This window comes from Microcaecilia unicolor, chromosome 3 (genome assembly GCF_901765095.1).
Source record: "Microcaecilia unicolor chromosome 3, aMicUni1.1, whole genome shotgun sequence".
In the NCBI taxonomy this organism is placed as follows: domain Eukaryota; kingdom Metazoa; phylum Chordata; class Amphibia; order Gymnophiona; family Siphonopidae; genus Microcaecilia; species Microcaecilia unicolor.
Genome location: NC_044033.1, coordinates 117792236 through 117811927, shown reverse-complemented (window position 1 = coordinate 117811927; position 19692 = coordinate 117792236). Strand labels below are relative to the sequence as shown.

The 19692-nt window shown below is 39.0% G+C and overlaps 1 protein-coding gene across 1 annotated transcript in view; it reads right to left on the bottom strand.

The window, feature by feature from the left end:
* PLCB4 (phospholipase C beta 4) overlaps positions 1 to 19692 on the bottom strand; it is a 331441-nt gene that overhangs the window by 121341 nt on the left and 190408 nt on the right. Inside the window, exons 8-11 of the mRNA XM_030196321.1 lie at positions 12145 to 12198; positions 9188 to 9269; positions 5648 to 5748; positions 4983 to 5040 (exon numbers count right to left, since the gene is read on the bottom strand). Coding sequence (XP_030052181.1) covers positions 4983 to 5040; positions 5648 to 5748; positions 9188 to 9269; positions 12145 to 12198 — 295 coding nt within the window. The remainder of the gene's footprint in view (positions 1 to 4982; positions 5041 to 5647; positions 5749 to 9187; positions 9270 to 12144; positions 12199 to 19692) is intronic.

The following is a 19692-nucleotide window of genomic DNA, read 5'->3' as shown; positions in this document are numbered from 1 at the left end:
CATGCAGTATATCTTGGAAATTTAGAGCATTTCCAAATCTCCACATCTTCATTTCCAGGTTTGCTTTTACTATGAATGCATGCTTTCTATACTGTCTATAGTATTACAAAACAGTGTTCATGTTGTATAGCAGAGCAGACGGTCATTTACAACACTGCTTATGCCTATGCCACATGACATCTTTTGCCATGTTGTTGTTAACACATTAAGGTCCATTGTATTTATTAGTGTTTTATTCATTATGCTTTTTAAATTATTTACTTTCCTTTTATGTTCCAATATATTTTACATCATATTTTTTTATGTGCTATGATATGTGCTTCTATATGTAACCCACACTGGTTATTACATAAATGTGTTAATGTTGTATAATAAAACAGTTGGCTAACTATAATCGTGCTTATGCTATATGTTGTCTTCATGTTAATATTTATTATATATTTTTTATGATTTATGTTAGCTATCTATGTATTTTTTCCCCAACATAATATAGTCTATTTCCACTTTCAGCAGTTCATTTATCATGCTCTTTTTATGTCCTAGAGTATATTTTTATTATTATTTATATTTTTATGGATTTATCTGCTTTTATTAGTGCTTTTATATGTAATTTATATTTCCTTATATGCAACTTATAGACTCCTGAGGCAGGCACCTAGAGCGCCAAAATACAGCTGCTGTGTCAAGACTTTTTGATGTACCTTCAATAAATGTCACTTAATTGGACAGATACGTTGCCTTGGTGGTTTTTGGAAGTGCCTACTCTTCACCCTACTCTTTAGTTTGCTGTGCTATAATCACAGGGATTGGTGTTCCTCCACCTAGTGTGGTTGTTCCACTGTATGTTTATGTGGTAGCTTAATATACCACCACTTCTAAATAAAAGGTCACAGAGGTTCACAAATGACAATAAATGACAATAAAATTTAAACAAAATAGAAACACCAAGGTAAATAGGACAAACTCAATCATCCAAGAAGATCTCATAACAATAAAACTGAGGGGGTCTTTTACTAAAGTTTAGCTTGAGTTATCTGCAGCAGGGCCCATTTTATTTCCATTTGTTTGAAACACTAGTACAGAGAGCCAGGAAAAGTTTACACCGTCCCTTTTTTTTTTTTTCCTGCTCATATCAGCAATGCACCAAATTTTGTAACCAAGAAACAGTCATACAATTTTTGAAGCACCAAATTTGTATCTACTTTGAAAACAAAGACACAAGGAGGGTAGCACATGTGTCTACTACATCTAAAGATGATTCTAATATTTCAGCCACATTTAAACTGTCTGGAGATGTTAATTCCTCTTCAGCATTAGATGTTGCCCCAGCTGTATCTATTGCTTGTTGCTTCCTAAAAGGCAGCTAAAATATCTTATTAATAGGAGATCAAGTTTTCACTAGGCATTTTCAACACCTCTAGCATGAACGTCTTAAACAATTCTCTAGCCGATAACATCCGAGTCTTGGTAAAGTTCAGAAATCGAAGATTACACAATAACATCTGATTTTTCCAACTTCTCCAATTTACTCTGCAGACCACCACAATCTTGTATAATTTTCATCTGACTTCCTGAGTCTTTTTAACTCTCTCCTATATGCTAGAGCACCTGCCATCCACACTCTCCTTAGACTGCTCATAGCAGACACATGGACAATTAGATTCTCAACTTTATCCTCCACTTGGTCCAATATGCTACTCACTGTTTTGTCCAACTTGGTTATTGCTTCCCAAATAGAGACCAAAGTGATTTCTGTCAGCACCTCTGGTAGCACACTTCAATACTCAATGTTACATCAAGCGCTGCTTGTTCCTGGGAGGTTCTCATGGACACAGCCAAACTTGGATATTTTTGCCAGACTTTCCTCTCTAACTCTTCCTGCTGAAGGCCCACTGGCTCCAGTTGATAGCTCCAGGCTCCATGTCCTCTGGGGAGGAGCCTACATCAGCACTGCTCCCGTCTCAACTGGGCAGCTGACCTCAAGAAGGGTTACCATATGACTCCAGAAAAAGGAGGACACATTGATTCAGTCCTGGTTTTGTTTCCATTGAAAGCAATGGAAGTAAAACTCAGACTGGCTCAATCTGTCCTCCTTTTTCTGGAGCCATATGGTAACCCCTCTAGGTGCTTCAGTTCTCCCTCTGCCTGAGCATCAGCAAGGAAATCTCTGGAGCGCCTCTGCATTGTTACTCCATATCAGAGAAGTGATGGTTGCCCAGCGGGAGGAGTACTTAGTAAAACATTTTTAACTTTCCTCCTCCTTTTAGGCATCTTAAAAAGTTTTACAAGACCTGCAGCGTCAGCCATCTTGGACCTGCCCATCCTGATAATTGAAACAAGATTGGATCCTAATCTACTACTACTACTACTTAACATTTCTAAAGCGCTACTAGGGTTACGCAGCGCTGTACAGTTTTACAAATAAGGATAGTCCCTGCTCAAAGGAGCTTACAATCTAAAGGATGAAATGTCAAGTTGGGGCAGTCTAGATTTCTTGAATAGAGGTATAATAGAGGTATAATCCTAATGAGTAACCTCACTAAATAAATGACTCAGGCTACAAGGATATGTTTTGATTATTTATTCAAACATAAGTATATTTCTGTGAAAAAAAGTATGTAAACCCTTCGTCATCGATAATACACTGAAACCTTCTGCTCAGTGTGCTGCTGCAGCTAGGAAAGGTATGGAAAAGAGGTGTGAGGATGTTATAATGCTGGTTGTATCGCTCCATGGTGCGCCCGCACCTTGAGTACTGTGTTCAATTCTGGTCACCGCATCTCAAGAAAGATATAGTAGAATTGGAAAAGGTGCAGCGAAGGGCGACTAAAATGATAGCGGGGATGGGACGACTTCCCTATGAAGAAAGACTAAGGAGGCTAGGGCTTTTCAGCTTGGAGAAGAGACAGCTGAGGGGACACATGATAGAGGTATATAAAATACTGAGTGGAGTGGAACAGGTGGATGTAAAGCGTCCAAAAATACTAGGACTAGGGGCATGCGATGAAACTACAGTGTAGTAAATTTAAAACAAATCGGAGAAAATGTTTCTTCACCCAACACATAATTAAACTCTGAAATTCGTTGCCGGAGAACGTGGTGAAGGTGGTTAGCTTAGCAGAGTTTAAAAGGGGTTAGACGGTTTCCTAAAGGACAAGTCTATAAACCACTACTAAATGGACTTTGGAAAAATCCACAATTCCAGGAATAACATGCATAGAATGTTTGTACGTTTGGGAAGCTAGCCAGGTGCCCTTGGCCTGGATTGGCCGCTGTCGTGGACTGGATGCTGGGCTCGATGGACCTTTGGTCTTTTCCCAGTGTGGCATTACTTATGTATTTCATTCAGCAACTGGTGGCACTTTGTTGAGTATTAATAACTTTAGCTAAATGTTGTCTGCAACCCTTTTTTTGTCTCTCACATTGTCTTTGAGGATTTTGGCCTATTCTTTCATAAAAGACTGCTTTATCTCTGACATCTGAGGGTTTCATTGCTTGAACAGTTCACTTCAGGCCATGTGGCAACATTTCAGTAGAATTTAGCTCAAAGCACTGAATCAGTCAAGCTAAAATATGACATTGCTTCTTCTTCAGCTACTCTCTAGTAGATTTACTTGAATGTTCAGGGCATTGTCTTTGTGCATGACCCACTTTCAGCTCAACTTCATCTCACAGATGAATGGTCAGACATTATCATCTAGAATTTTCTGATATAAAGAATTCAAGATTCTATCAATCATGCTAGCTGTTCAGGCCCTGATGCAGCCAATCAGTCCCATACCCTGATACTCCATCACCGTACTCCAGGCGCAGAGCTAAACTTCAATTTTGGGGGAGGGGGGCTGAGCCCAAAGTGGGAGCACATGTTGCCCTGCCTCCCCCTGCTGCTCTCCACCTCCGTCACAACCTCCTATACCTGGGCTGGCAGGGATCCGCAAGTTCCGCAAGCAGAAGCCTTTCTCCAGTTATGTTCACGCCAAGATGCCTGCTGTGTTTCCTCCCCCCTCACATTTTAGGTGTAGATCCCCGAAATTCAGTAATACTAAAAGCATCTTTAGTGAATGCACCTGACCTGCCCATGTCCCCTTTTGAGTTGCATGCTATAAGATTTGCATGCAGATTTTTATAGAATAGCGCATAGCATGGTGCATGTGCAAATCCAAATTGTTGCACAGTATGCCAATAATTGATTGTTAATTCTAGAAGTATCCCAAACACTGTCTAATCTAATAAGTTCATCAATAAGCTATTATCACAGCGTGACTACCATTCACAGTCAGACATAAACATTATTTTGTTAGACGGGGATCTTCAGATTTTTCCACCACTTCCACCATCCGGGAGCTATGTCCCAAAATGATAATGGTGTTGCTCACATCCTCATCAGTTCAAAACAATCTACATATTTGGACCAATATTCAAAATAGTTGTCCAGTTAACTTTTGAAAGTAGCCAGACAAATCCTTAGATCTGAATGCCCTGCCCCTCACTATGACTAAATGCTATGTGAATAACTTGATATACATGCAAGGAGATGTGGGGTTGGATCATATACATAAAATTACATGCAGTGCTAATATTCAGCACTGAACAAAAAGTTGTGTACTTAAGTCCGGTCTTAATGAAAGTCTATCCTAAGCTAACTGGATTCCGTTATGTGCATGACTTTATCCACTTAACTTATATGCTCACCAGTATTTTGAATATTGATCCCAGCATTTATACTTATTGACATAAAATGATATAGTTCACAAACATGCAAACGATAGCTGCACACCATAGCGAAAAAAGTAATCACCAAAGCAATCGGCAAAGCCATCAAATAGAAAGCACAAGAATATACACAAGCAAATTTTTTGCACCTGGATGTTGCCATGCAGAAAGTGCAGAAGCACAGCACATGATTGTATGATGCATGGAATGGGAAGCAGCAAGCCACTACAGACAGATTTGTATGGTAGTTAATGTATGAAAAAGCTTACTTCATTTAGAAAGCTCACTAATTGGTCTACCGTTAAATAATCAGTTTTGTCTCCATTGCTGAAAAGAAATTTATTGGAAAACAAGTAAGTTCTCATGTAAGATGCTAGGTATGATTTACAAGTTGACAAGGCTGATGGTACTTTCAAAAGGTTACTGTATTTTTAACATGGACAAAGACTCTTTCATGAAAAACAGATGACCTAGAGTTGCTTCATTTATCTTCTTTAACGTTATTAAAGAGATGTTAACTCAGAAAACAACACTTAAGTCTTGTATATTAGAAGAACCAAAGCAAACAAACTTTATAATAATATTACCTAGTTATAAGATTAACCTAGCTCACGTACTCTGTTAATAACTGAACAAGCAGGTTAAACTGTAGGAAGTTAGTAAAGCCAATGCACAAATAATTAAGTTCCAGGTGCTGTGTTTGCCTGATGTAAAAGTTACTCTAAAATTAAGAGTGATCTTTTACATTGATAATTTCTTCAGGATAAATGCAGATTTGTCACTGTTAATCATTTTCTAAAGCACTAGTAGACAAGATAGCACGTATGCATATACAAAAATTAATATTTAATGCCAGGGCCATTACATTAGAAAAATAGCCACGTTTGCAATAAAACACCTGTAAAAATGCATCCAAATGCTGAATTTTACTTACATCTTCTTAAAGAGCTCCTCTATGTCAGTCCGAGGGCATATCTTCTGTGTAAGTTCATAAAACTTCTCAAAAGTGAAGGCTGGAGGCTCAATCTCATCATTCTGTGGAGAGAGAAAGGGATTCATTAACTGTAGGTCTGCACAGGCTTAAGCTGAACCTGAACCATAGTGAAGAGAAGGCAAAAGTGATTCTAGCTTTCCATATATGCTACAAAACCTTGCTTATAGGGATTTGCATGGAGCAAAAATATTTCCTTCATTTTCAGTTCATTTGTGCTCTTTTTTTTTTTTTTGGGGGGGGGGGGGGGGGAGGTACTACTAGCGTGGAGCAGTGGCCTAGTGGTTAGCATACCAGTCTTCACATCCAGAGGTGGCCAGTTCAAATCCTACTGCTACTGCTTATGATCTTAGGCAATCATTTAACCCACCATTGCCTCAGGTACAAAATTAGATTGTGAGCCCTCAAGGGACAACAAAATACCTAGTTTACCTGAATGAGCTACCACTGGAAAGGTGTGAGCAAAATCCAAATAAGCAATATAGCTGATGCCTGTGAAAGGAGAGGGTGTTCAGTCTGATGTGGTTAAGGCCTATCCTATTGTTTTTATCGAGGTCTTTTTGTTCATTTGATTTTTATTGTAAATTGGTGTGATCTACACAAGTGAAGTGGTAAAGCAAATTTGAAATAATTATAAATATTTTGTGTATTAGCAGATTTTTTTTCTCAGTTTGTTTCATACATTTGTTTTAATAAAAAAAAAAACATTTTAATGCACACTAACCAACTTAATATATGTTAATTCATAGGTTAATGTGTGTTAAATTGATTTAGCAAGCACAAACTTTTTTAAGGCACACAAAGGGACTATGAACCCACATCCCTACTTGTTTGGTTAATGACTAGATAGTAATGTTCTCTCACAACTGTGATAATGGAAGAAGTCCCAGCCTATCTTCACTACTCTATGGCGTTTTTTTTCCTAAACATATGGGCACCTAAAAGTAGTAATGGATAATGTTCTGTATTTCACATTCAATGAGTCATTACTTTTCATCTTACAACAGGCACATGTTTATTCTAATGAAAACTACTTAGTGAGCAGCAGTGTGCTGAAGGGACAGCTCCTGAGTCACACAGCCAGATTCTGTAAATGGTGTCCAAAATCTAGACGCATCTGATTAACGCGCCAAGTGCTATTCTATTTAACGCGTCTAATGTTAGGATTGGTGTACAGAATAGTGCATAGGACCAGGGAACACCCTTACATCTGGGTGTGATCACTTACACCACTGAAAACCTTGTGTAATTACCCACACCTAAATGGAGGACATTGCCTCGAATTCTATAACAACGTATGAAAAATTGAGTAACGCCCCTGACATGCCAACACTCTACCCATGGCCGTGTCCCCTTTTCAACTACGCGCATTGGAATTTACACATGCCTCTTTTTTGAATACACCTAAAAAGAAGCATGCGTAAATTCTAATCATTGTTGATAATTGGTTGTTATTGACTAATTATCATCATTGATTGGATCGTTAATTGAGCAGCATGCACAAATTGCCCATGCATACCATTTAACGTGTGCTACTTGCCACGCCTTACATAGAATCCAGGGGATAAAGGGAATATAAACATCAAAGAGCACACTATCCTTCTTACCTTAAAATGTTTTTCCTAAATGTACTTTATGTAGAATTTGAAATAAGCACATTTACAAGAAGGAAACTGGATGCACTGTCATGAAAGATAAAGGATTTTACAAAACTGTCCTGAGAATATCCTCCAAATTCTATGTATCATGCCTTCATTTCTGTGTAGAAATCGAAGCCTATTCTATAATAATGAGCATAACTTAATTGCTTAACTAGCTAATCAGCGCTGTTAACTGGATGTTAACAAGCAATTATCAGCACTAATTGACATTAATTAGGATTTATGTGCAAAAACTTACTATAATGTAGTGAGCCTAAATTCTAAGTTGCATAGTTGAAAGGAGGTGTGGCCAGGGGCGGGGCGTGGGCATTTCTAAAATCTATGCGCGTTGTTATAGAATACACTTGCTCAGCGCCTAATTTAAGCATTGGGATTTACACCAAATAAAACATGCCTAAATGTATGCAACCAAATTTGGCTGCATTGAGAGGTGCCTGGCATAACCGCGGCAGAAATTTAAGCCTATTCTATAAAATGTAGACATACAAGAAAGAATGTGCCTAGGCATATTGTTTTACCGCACAGATTTTTCAGGCGCCATATATAGAATCTAACCGTAAGAGTGTACACTTATGCACATGCAATCTTTATGCGCATAAATTCATCCAATCTGATCAGAGGTGCTTCCGAGACAGAGCTGGGTTATGATTAGTATTCACATATATACTTTATTAGTATTTACATGTATGCTTTATGGGTATTGAAACTTTATGTATTTATGAGTATTGCAAGAGCACAGAAAACTTGATAAATGTTTTTAAAAATACTCCCAGTACAGCCATGTTTCACCCAGCAGGGGCTGCTCCAGGGACTAGATATTTCCTTATGGTGCAAACCACTCATTTCACCATAGTTACTACAGGACCTCCAGCTTCCAGGGGGGTCATTGTACTGGCTGCTGCTCCAACACCTTAATTCCCTTTTTGGAAATTGCAGACCACTTACCAGTGTGTTTTCTGGTACTTTATGAATATTCACAAGTATATTTTAGGTAAAATGTAACCATCTCTGGGAAAAGGTAACTACAGTCACCAGAAACAAACAATGAGGTTCTAATGAATTTTTTTTGGAGCAAACAATATGTAACACAAACAAAAAAGTTACAGAAGTTCAAACATGTCATGTTTATAGACCTATGACATGAAAAGTTGGTCATTCTCAACATTTTGGACGGTCACATATGTGCATAAAATACATTTGGGAATAAATGTGTGCATTGCTTTCTGTGCAAATATGTGTGTACTTTCCCTCTGAAGACTGGTATAACTTATGCGCCTACCTGCTTATTTATTCATGACATTTATACCCATTAGCCTGAAACAGACTCCATTTCAATGTGTCTTACAAACAAACAATAAAGTGCATAAAACATAATAATGTACAGAATATAACACAAATTACAATTTATTTATTTATTGTGAACATTTATATCCCACATAATCCCACCAAGGCAGGTTCTATGTGGCTTACAATGTTAAGGAAAAGTACAACATAATAAGTCAAGTGGATTAAGAAGCAAATTAATACATGTGCAGTAAGTAACCAGGGATTTAGACTATCTCAAGGAAAAACAAATAATTAAGGGTGGATAGGTGAGAGCATAATAAGGCAGGACTAGATGGGAAACAAAATTAAGAAAACAGTATGGGTAAAATTCAAATAGATTTCTTTGTATTCAGAAAATCCAGACTGAAGAAATATGTTTTTAGAAGATTTCTAAAAGTTAGGTAATCAAATTACACAAGTTAGGTGACTTATTATGAAGTTACCCACCCAAAGTAGTATTTCATATAAAGAGAGCCATGCAAAATAAATAAAATACCTTTCCACTGGGAAGACCTAGTTCTTTAAGTGCTTGAAAGATCACCTTTTCAGTTTTACCAGATGCAAAGGTTCTTGTAATACTACGAAAAGACAGAGACAGATGATCATTTTTATGATGCATTTGAATGTGCTCAATAACGGTTGTCCTATAAATTAATTCTAGACCTCCAGAAAATAGTCTAAGCTTCTATTTTTTTTAGTAACAATAGGACAACTGCAAGAGTACCTCATGACAGCAATAAGCTCAAGGGTCTTTTTACAAAGAAGTGGTAAGCCCAATGCAGGCTTACCGAACGCTAATCTGGAGCTAATGCCAGCCCAACACGGGCGCCGGTGGTAGTTTTAATCCTGGCAGATGCCATTTCAAACACTAGGAAAAATTGGCCTGTATTTTTAGCATGGTGCTAACCTGGCAGTAATCGGGCAGCGCTGTGTGCTACCTGGTTACCGCCGGGTTAGCGCGGTAGCCCTTACCGTCACCTCAATGGATGGTGGTAAGTGCTCCCCCTCGCATGGCTACCTGGTAAGAGCAATCTTACCGCATGCCCATGGCTATTGTCAGCCTTTTTTATCCGTTGTGGTAAAAAGGCCCCCGCCATTAGCTCAGGGTCCTTTTTACCACAGCTTGGTAAAAGGACCCCTCAAGCAATCATTTATGTAGAAGTTTGCAGAACTGAAAAAAGTCTGCTTATGACATTTTTGAGGAAACCTTCCCCGGTAAATAAGAATACCCATGATCAACATTCAGACCATCTCTCTATTTGACTGACTACCCATTCATCCATATGTATATATTACAAACTGTCCTTGTGGAACCTTTCATCGTTCTTAAACCTGGGTATGTTTTCACAGATTCATTTTACTCATAATGGGACGAATTCTATATATGGCAATACAAATGTAGGCACGACTGAATAATACACCTAGCGCTATTCTATAAACCGCATCTATGTTAAGACGCAGTTTTTAGAATAGTGCATAAGGCGGGGGAATGCACCTAAATGTAGGTGCACTCTCCCATTTTTCTATAACCACACGCATAAATGTGATTGATGGCCCCCATACGCCCACACCCCTTCCATGACCACACCCCCTTTTTGGCTGCGCACACTGGAATTTATGTGCCTCTTTTTAAAATACACCTAAAAAGAAGTTTGCGTAAATTCCAATTATTTCCAGTTACTGTTGATAATTGGCAATTATCGGCCAATTATCAACAATAATTGGCTCATTACTCAATTGAGTAGCATGCGTAAATTGGCTGTGCGCACAATTTTACCTGCGCTACTTGGCGTGCCATATATAGAATCCGGGGGAATTTGTACACAAATTCTGCTCTTCATAAATTAGGCTACAAATAGGCGCCTTGTTGCCCTATCTGACGGTGATTTTTTATAAATTTACTCTCATAGTTATTTTCCCAGTTTGCTGTTCTTTACTTTAAGCTGTCCTCTTCAATACAGCTAAAAGTACATGTGGTCTTTCACACCATATGTACACGTAGCTGAACTGAGTGATCCCCAAAGGCAGGTTCTCACTAGGGTAGGAAAATAATACATATAGACCAATGTTTCCTCTAAGGAGTGGCCTGGTGTGTGCAATTTTTTTTTATGTGTGAGCAGCAAGTTTTAAAAACTAACAATTTTTGAGTGCCAGTATTAGAAATGCATTTCTGTATATAGAACAAAAAAACATTTTTGTGAGCAACCATGCAAAATCTGTCAGTGACGCTCCTAAAATGTATGAGCTCATGCACTCCGCTTAGACGGAACATTGATGTAGACCCATATTTACTATTCTGCATTATGGCAATAATGTGTGTTATTTGCCAACTGTGACATGATGGTATAGCATGTCACCGATTATATATCTATTTGGTGGTAGAGGGAGTTCCTGAGACCATAGAAGAGCTCTACAATAATCTCAGTTTGTGCAAATGCTTAGAGTTAGAGTGGATGGAATGGTAGTGGGATTGGTATGCATGTCACATGTGTTTTATAAAATGCATGCTAGTTGGCTCCTCCATTTAGGGCCTTTGTATTTACTTCCAGTCCTCGCAGACGTTCAGGAAATCTATAACGAATATACATGAGGAAGATTTGCATGCAGCAGAGGTAGTGTGCAGGCAGATCTCTCTCATGCGTATTTGTTAGTGATATCCTGAAAGCCTGACCTGTTGGTGGCCCTTGAGGACTGGGAGTGAATATCAATGACTTGGGAGCTGATTCACCAAACTACACTAACACATGTGCAAACAAATATTTTTGTTTGTGCAAGCATGTGAAATAATCGAGGGCCCCTTTTACCAAGCTGCGGCACAAAGGGGCCTACACTGGCGTCAGTGCATGTTTTTGACATGCGCCAAGGTCCCCATTTACCGCAGTGGGTAAAAAGTAGGTCTTTCTTTTTTTGAGGAAATGGCCACGCGGCAAGTGAAGCACTTGCTGCGTGGCCATTTCATGGGGGGAGCCCTTACCGCTACCCCTTGAGGTGGTGGTAAGGGCTCTCACTCTAATCTGGCGGCAACTGGGCAGCACGCGACACTGCCTGATTGCCACCAGATACACACCAGATATGACGGTGCACTGGGGGGTGGGAACTACCGCCAGGCTGCTGTGGTAGCCCGGCGGTACTTCCTTTTTAGCGAGCGGTAAGCCCTCATTGGGCTTACTACCGCTTTGCAAAAGGGACCCTGAATTAGGGCAGGAGAAACAATGCAGGTTCTCTGCCTCACATTCCCCTCCCCCTCTGAATAATCACAAACATAAAACTAATAAAAAGCTGGCCCCTTTTGGGCTTGCCCAAAATATATACCCAATAAGTGACAACTGGAACTGAACTTTCTCTAATGACAAGACCATGGGACTAGTTTCATGATTCTTAAAAAAAAAAAAAAGAAAAAAAAGCTTGCACTAAATACTAATGAGGCCATTGTGCAGTGCAGCGTGTAATTACCTCCTGACAGGAATCTTTCCGCTTACGTTTGTAAGAAATGACAATTTCATCCAGCTGAAAAAGAACACAGTTACATATTAAATTAGGGCAGAAACAAATCAAGAGGTCCATCTAGTCTGCTCAGTTTTTCTGTCTCCACTGATAAGGATACCTCCCACATGTGAAACACAGAGTGTGACTACCTGCAAGATTTCGCCTTTTCCAGGACAGTCTTTTTGTCTCCCACTGTTGTACACCACCAACTTGAATAGAAGAGCACAGGATCCATCTTTCCTATGCCTACGAACAAGGTTCTATAATAATGCAAATAACTAGCAATATCGGGCATCCTAGGTCTAATGAGTAGCTTGCTACACAGACCCAGCTTTATGACTGCTTGTATTTCTGTTTGGTCTTCTAGTTAATTATAAAGTTCGCATATCTTGCAGTCTTCTGTGCAGATCCAGATGCTAGCTTGATCATTCCAATAGCACCTTGCACCATTTTTAAGCTGGTCACTGTACCATCTCAGTTTTCTCTATCACTTTCTGGAGGTATGGTCTAGAGCTGGGTGGAATATTCCAGGTTTGGTTTCACTAACAACCTATGCAATGGCACAATCTTCTCCTTTTTTCTATTAATTATAACCCTCATTGTACACTCTCTAGCATTCAACCAGCTCTAGCTACTGTCATCTTGTCATTTCTCTTAAGTCTTAATGAAATATACTACAGAATGAATACGTGCATTCTTAAATTTGGATAAGCAAAACTCATATTTGAGTGAGTGGATACTATTACCCTAGATTAAAAATCTGTCCTGTGCTGAGTGACTGCTAGCATGATGCAGAAGCTTGCAGTAGCATTATTCTCAGGTTCAAAGATTTCAGAATGCATTATGTTTTCATTTTCTACATTTCCTTGAGTTTGTTTGGAAGACAGGGTGACTAAGCAATATATTAAGTAAATACAAATAAATATTAATAACCAGTTGAAATGATGAGCTATATTTATAAATTACTTTTACACACAGAATGTAATCCTTCTATAATGAGAAGCTCCAGTGAGTTTAGAAATCAATTTTAATTTGTAAAATGAAAACTTTGAAACCAGTTATATGTAATACAAGGAAATTAAATAAAACTGCAGTGTGTGTGTGTATTTATTGAGAGAGAGAGAGAGAGAGAGAGAGCATATTTTTAAACCGTTATTGACACTTACTAAAATTACACTATTGAAAAAATTACAAGATGTCACAGTCAAATTTAAACATTTCACAAGCACTGCCATTCCTAAGGTTTTTGCTAAAAAAAAAATCCTTCTGTGCAGCCAGAAAATTTTTGTTTCATGTCATTTCAAGGAATTTTATTAATTTTTTTATTTATTTGGACATTTCTACCCCACATTTTCCCAAGAAAGCTCAGGTTTAATGTGGCTTACATAACAAATTAAGAAGCTTTACAATACAATATTAATACAAGAATACAACTATTCTTACCGATGCAGGATGTTTTAACTATTAAGAAAAATCCTTTTAATATTAGCTGAACACAGATCTAAAGAAGTGGGCTTTAAGCAAATTTCTAAACAACATATAATTGACCGAGTGTCTGACATACTTGGGTAATGAGTTCCAGAATTTGGTTCTTTGGTAAGAAAAATTAGCATTATGGATAGTTTTGTAGCATAAGGTTTTACAACATGGGAAATGTAATATGAGATATTCTCTAGATGATAAGGTGGCCTTTCATGATAATAACAATGAAATCTATTATCTAAGATGGTAAGATACCATAAAGAATTAGATGAACAAGAACACAAAGCTTAAATAATAGGTAACCAATGTAGACCCTTAAGACGAGGAGATGCTAGGGCTCCTGGGTATACTGTTCAACCTCTCATTTATTGGAAGTGGAGGAATAGCCTAATGGTTAGTGCAGTGGGCTTTGATCCTAGCAATCTGGATTCAATTCCCACTGCAGCTCCTTGTGACCTTGGACAAGTCACTTAACCCTCCATTGCCCCAGGTACAAAAAACTTAGATTGTGAGCCCCCTAGGGACAGAGAATAGTACCTGTATATAATGTGTACAGCACTGCGTATGTCTAGTAGCGCTATAGAAATGATTAGTAGTAGTTATTGTGGACTGTTAGTGAGAGACAAGGTTATCTGTTTCCTTTTAATTTAACTTTATATTTTACTGATTTATTTTGATTGTATTCCCACCATCCATGTCCCTCCCACCAGGCATGCCCCCATGATTTTAGTTGAAAATCCACAATAATGTAGGCAGTCAAATTTTGACCAGGTAGATTTAGAGCTGCAGGGTTCTCCCAGTTACATGTAGCTGGTTAATGCTGAAAATCAATGCTAACCAGTTAAGTGGAAAAAAAATATTGTTCATCTGGGATTCCACCCTCCTCATATTCTCTTCAAGCATATATAATCCCTGTTGTCCTGAACAACCTTCTAATTGGAGGGTGACTGGGCATGAGACTGAGATGATTTTTAAATACGGGGCTAAAGGGGGGAGAATCAGGGGGGTTTCAAGTTTAGCAATGCATTTTCTTACTAAGATCTATTGGGTCAATGCTGAGCCAATGGTCAGTGGATAATTTACATAAGAACATAAGCGTTGCCATACTGGGACAGACTGAAGGTTCATCAAGCCCAGCATCCTGTTTCCTACAGTGGTCAATCCAGGTTACAAGTACCTTGCAAGATCCCAAAACAGCAAAATAGATTTTATGCAGCTTATCCTAGAAATAAACAGTTGATTTCCTCAAGTTCATCTTAATAATGGCTTGCAGACTTTTCTTTTAGGAAATTATTCAAACCTTTTTAAATCCCGCTAAGTTAACTGCTTTTACCACATTCTCTGGCAACAAATTCAAGCATTTAATTATATGTTAAGTGAAGAAATTTACCAGTTTTGTTTTAAATTTACTACTTAGTAGCTTCACTGCATGCCCCCTAGTCCTAGTATTTTTGGAAAGGGTAAACACGCGATTCACATCTACCTGTTCCACTCCACTCAGACCCCATTGCTCAAAAGTAAATGTGGGTGCTAGAAGCCATTAGCGCTGAACTACCATCTATGTTCAGAGGCCTGGAGAATGGGAAGGAACAGTGCAATGAGCATCCAAATGCATGCTGATGAGCTCATTCACTATTCCTCCCCAATGCTCAGTGGGCAGCACGCCAAAGAAGGGCACTCCTCCTGCTGCAAACCCTACGCCAATTCAGAGCTGGCGTTATGGTGTCTGGGCAAATGACTTGATGGACACTACACTAGATAGTGTGTCATATTTCTTGCCTTTCAGCAGAATAAGAAAAATTTCAGCTACCTGCAGAATAAGAAATGTTAGCAAAGATGTGTGAAGGAAGAGAGCCGACATATCGGGTCATGTGGCCTGCATCATATTGCTACTTAAGCTGCTGCTATTCCCAGTCACTGGTCTCTGAGCTTCTCACCAGCTGTCACTGTGCTCTCCGAAATGCCAGGTCACGTGACCCGCAACGTAAGGCCACTTCCGGAGCCTTGCTTTATTAGAATGAGCCCTAGTGGCATTATGTGCCGTCTACAGTTTTTTGCCATCAAAGCACACCATTAGGCAATTGGTACGTACATTTTCTATGCTTATTTTTTCTGTTTCTAAATGCTGGGTCCTGGGTAAGGGCTAATACAACATCACCTGATTCTTCTCTTACCACTATTTGCCACATTCCAGTCATTTTGGGTAATCAACCATTCCACATGTAGCCCGTGCACGTTCTTCCAAAGTACTTAACTGCGGTTCCCCACGTGAAAACTCCCCCGCGCACCCAAGTCTGTCTACTATTGATTATTGAACTGTCGTTCACTGAAATCCAAGTCGGCATTCATTAAGGATTTTTTTTATTTCCTCAGGATGTCACTGAAACCTGGTTAAAACCAGGTGAGTAAACCTTTCTTTATCATTGTCTACCAGCTGGTTTCGACGTTCTATCCCTCTCCCGGTCTTCACGGAAAGGCAGCAGTCTAGCGATTGTTTATTCCACATCTCTTCAGGTTACTGAACTACCACAATCGTTACCCTATCCTGAAGTGTTGACTGTCAGAATAGGAGCACATCATCCTTTTTACCTCTACCTTTTTTATTTTCCACCGTCCCTATCTGTGTATTTCTGGAACTGTTGCTATCAGGTTATTGTTGATCTTACTTCCTCCCCGGGAACTCCTTTCACTGGGTAAATCTCTCTGCACCCTTCTCCTCCACCGCTAACTCCAGACTCTGTTCCTTTTATCTTGCTGCACCATATGCCTGGAATAGACTTCCTGAGCCAGTACGTCAAGCTCCATCTCTGGCCGTCTTCAAATCTAAGCTAAAAGCCCACCTTTTTGATGCTGCTTTTAACTCCTAACCCTTATTCATCTGTTCAGAACCCTTATTTTATCATCCTCACTTTAATATTCCCTTATCTCTTGTTTGTCCTGTTTCTCTGTCCTAATTAGATTGTAAGCTCTGTCGAGTAGGGACTGTCTCTTCATGTTCAAGTGTACAGCGCTGCGTACGTCTAGTAGCGCTTTAGAAATGATAAGTAGTAGCAGTAGTACTTACTACTCGCTACCAGGATTTAGATACCATTGGAGACTTTAATACCCACATGGACGATCCCCAAAATTACTAGTCTCATCAATTTTGCTCCCTACTTCAGGTTTCTTTTCCTGCACATAGTACAGGCCATATTCTTGATCTGGTTATATTCACACTATCTTTTGTTCCTTAACACCAGTCTTTCTGTAGTCAATCGGTGTCCTGGTCAGACCAAGTAATAATATATTTTATAATCCCATTCTTGAATTTGGCCCTTCACCTTCTTCTTTACATCCACAACGTTCTGATAAACGCTCCTTTCCTAAGGATCTCACTTCATTACTTTCTCTAACTACTCGTTTTCCATCTGACTTCCCTACTTTACCATTGTGTGAGCAGGCCTCTTTATGGCATTCTACTCTGACTTCGGTCTTTGATGAATTTGATCCTCCTAAAACTACAACTCTGACTAAATCCGATAAGCAGCCCTGGTACCATGATGGTTTAAGGTTACTTAAACATCAATTCCCTCTTCAAATTCTTTGGCTGACTTCTTTAATGATAAAATTCAACAACTGCGTGGCTCTTTGCCTGCTCCTTCTTCTCCCCAATATCAAATGCAGAATAACCCTAGCGAACATGGGTCAGTCCCTGGTTTAAGATTTCAGTTACAAACACAATTTTCTTTTGGTAAAGAACTAACCTCTATGAGAACCACCTCCTGTTCACTGGATCCATGTCCCTTGGCTTGGATAAAATTGCCAAATTTGTGTCTTTTTTTCTCCTTTGTTATCTATTGTAAATCCCAGTCTAACATATGGTGTAGTTTCTTCTGACTGGAAAATAGCATCAGTAAGACCCATTTTGAAAAAGCCCACTTCAGATCTGTCTCCACCTGCTAATTATAGGCCAGTTTCTAACTTGTGCTTTCTTTCAAAGATAGTTGAGAATTTTGTTTTTCTGCAACTAAGTCAATTTGTTGCAAAAACACTAAAGTATTGCATCCCCGTAAACTGGGCTTTAGGGTTGCCTGTAGTAAGAAAACAATTCTAGCTTCTGTTTTAAGTGAAGTCTAACCTTGATAATCATTATTCACTTTAGGTGTTTCTGTTGACCTACTACTACTACTAATCATTTCTATAGCGCTACTAGACATACGCAGCGCTGTACACATTATATGCAGGTACTTTCTCTGTCCCTAGAGGGCTCACAATCTAGGTCTCTGCGGCTTTCGACCTAGTGGATTATTCTTTGTTGCTCTCACAACTTTCATCATTGGGGATCACTGGCACTGTCTTTCAATGGATCCAGTCTTTTCTAACAGGTCGTTCCTTTCATGTCACTGTTGATCAATCCACTTTTTTGGTTAAATCTCTAACATGTGGCATTCCACAGGGGTCAATTCTTTCACCCTTTCTTTTTAATATTTTCATCAATTCACTTGCAACCCTTATTCAAGAATCATGTATCTCCTTTCATAGCTATGCAGATGATATTCTTTTACTGTTTAAAGTCGACCCCTCAACCATGAATTTGTTACCTCTTCAACAATGCTTGCATGTTGTTGCACAGTGACTTGCGGATCATTGTCTTGCGTTAAATAGTAACAAAATGGTTGCCTGTTAGCTAACTGGTCATTATACTACCCCTACTGCTCCAGTTCTACTATTTGGTACCCATATTTCTCCAGTTCCTAGTTTCAAGTATTTAGGAGTCCTTTTGGACTCTTTTTGAACCACAGGTTGCTGCTCTATGCAAATCCCAATTTTCTGCTGTGATAATTTAGATCGGTTTGCACATTTTTTCATCATGATATATTCCATTCACTTATTTTGTCCCTTTTTATGTCTCGCATGGACTACTGTAACATTATCTATTTAGGGATTACTAAAATTCTGATTACTAGGCTTCAGACACTTCAAAACACAGCTATCCATTTACATTGCCACTTATGTAAATTCAAACATATTAAGTCTGCTTTACAACAGCATCACTGGTTGCCTATTCAGTATCATAACCAGCTTTATTATTAGGTTTCTAGGCTTTCTGACAATGTTCTCTTCTATACCTGGTCTCTTTGACTATCCCACATTCTTCACATCGAGTGTTATACTCAATAAATGATCAACATATGACTTTACCAGGGCCTCATTTTGCACGATTAGAGACAACTCATTGTTGTGCATTCTTTTTTGCAGTCCCTTATCTTTGAAATTCTATGCCTTTACCTTTAAGCAGGGAACTAAGCATCAAGAAATTTAAGGCCATGCTGAAAACCTGGCTATTTGAGCAAGCCTAATCTGGTTGATTGGGATAGCTTTGCACACAAAATTATAGGAGACTCCTATATATATAGTGTCTCATATGAGATATTCTTTTCAATGTAGAGGAAAAAGCCTCAATCCAGGCATGTACTCCTTGTGTTATACAACTTTAGGGAGCACTGCCCGATCATCACTGGCTTAAAAACCTCTGCTAAGTATCCCTATTTCAAATAAATTTATCAAGGGTTACTTAGCTGGCTGCTGAAAGGATTTTTTAAGCAGTCTCGTCTACAAATACAGTCATTTATAACCCATCCACGGTCCGACTTCGGCCCAAGTTTTGCCTCCTTCTTCAGGGTCCGTGGGCTATTCGGCTGTATTTCAGACAAAGCTGTGTTCGCTTCTGTGTCTTGGGATAGCTTTCAGGGTACCGGTGCTTGAGAAACAGAAATTCTATGTCTACTTTTAACGAAATGCTCATCTCTGCTTGTGTGCTTACTTACCTTTCCTGTTACAATATTGCAGTTCTTTTCTTTGCCTTATGTTTTGTTACTATTTTTGTAAACCACCTTGCTCTGTCTGGCAGTTAAAGGCGGTATATCGAGTCTTGAATGAATGAATAAATAAATAAAATAACATGGCAAAAATAGGACTGCTATCAATGTGGATCCTACTGCCCAGTTAGCTAAGCAGGCATCGGCACTGAATATCACTGGTGCCCACATAGCT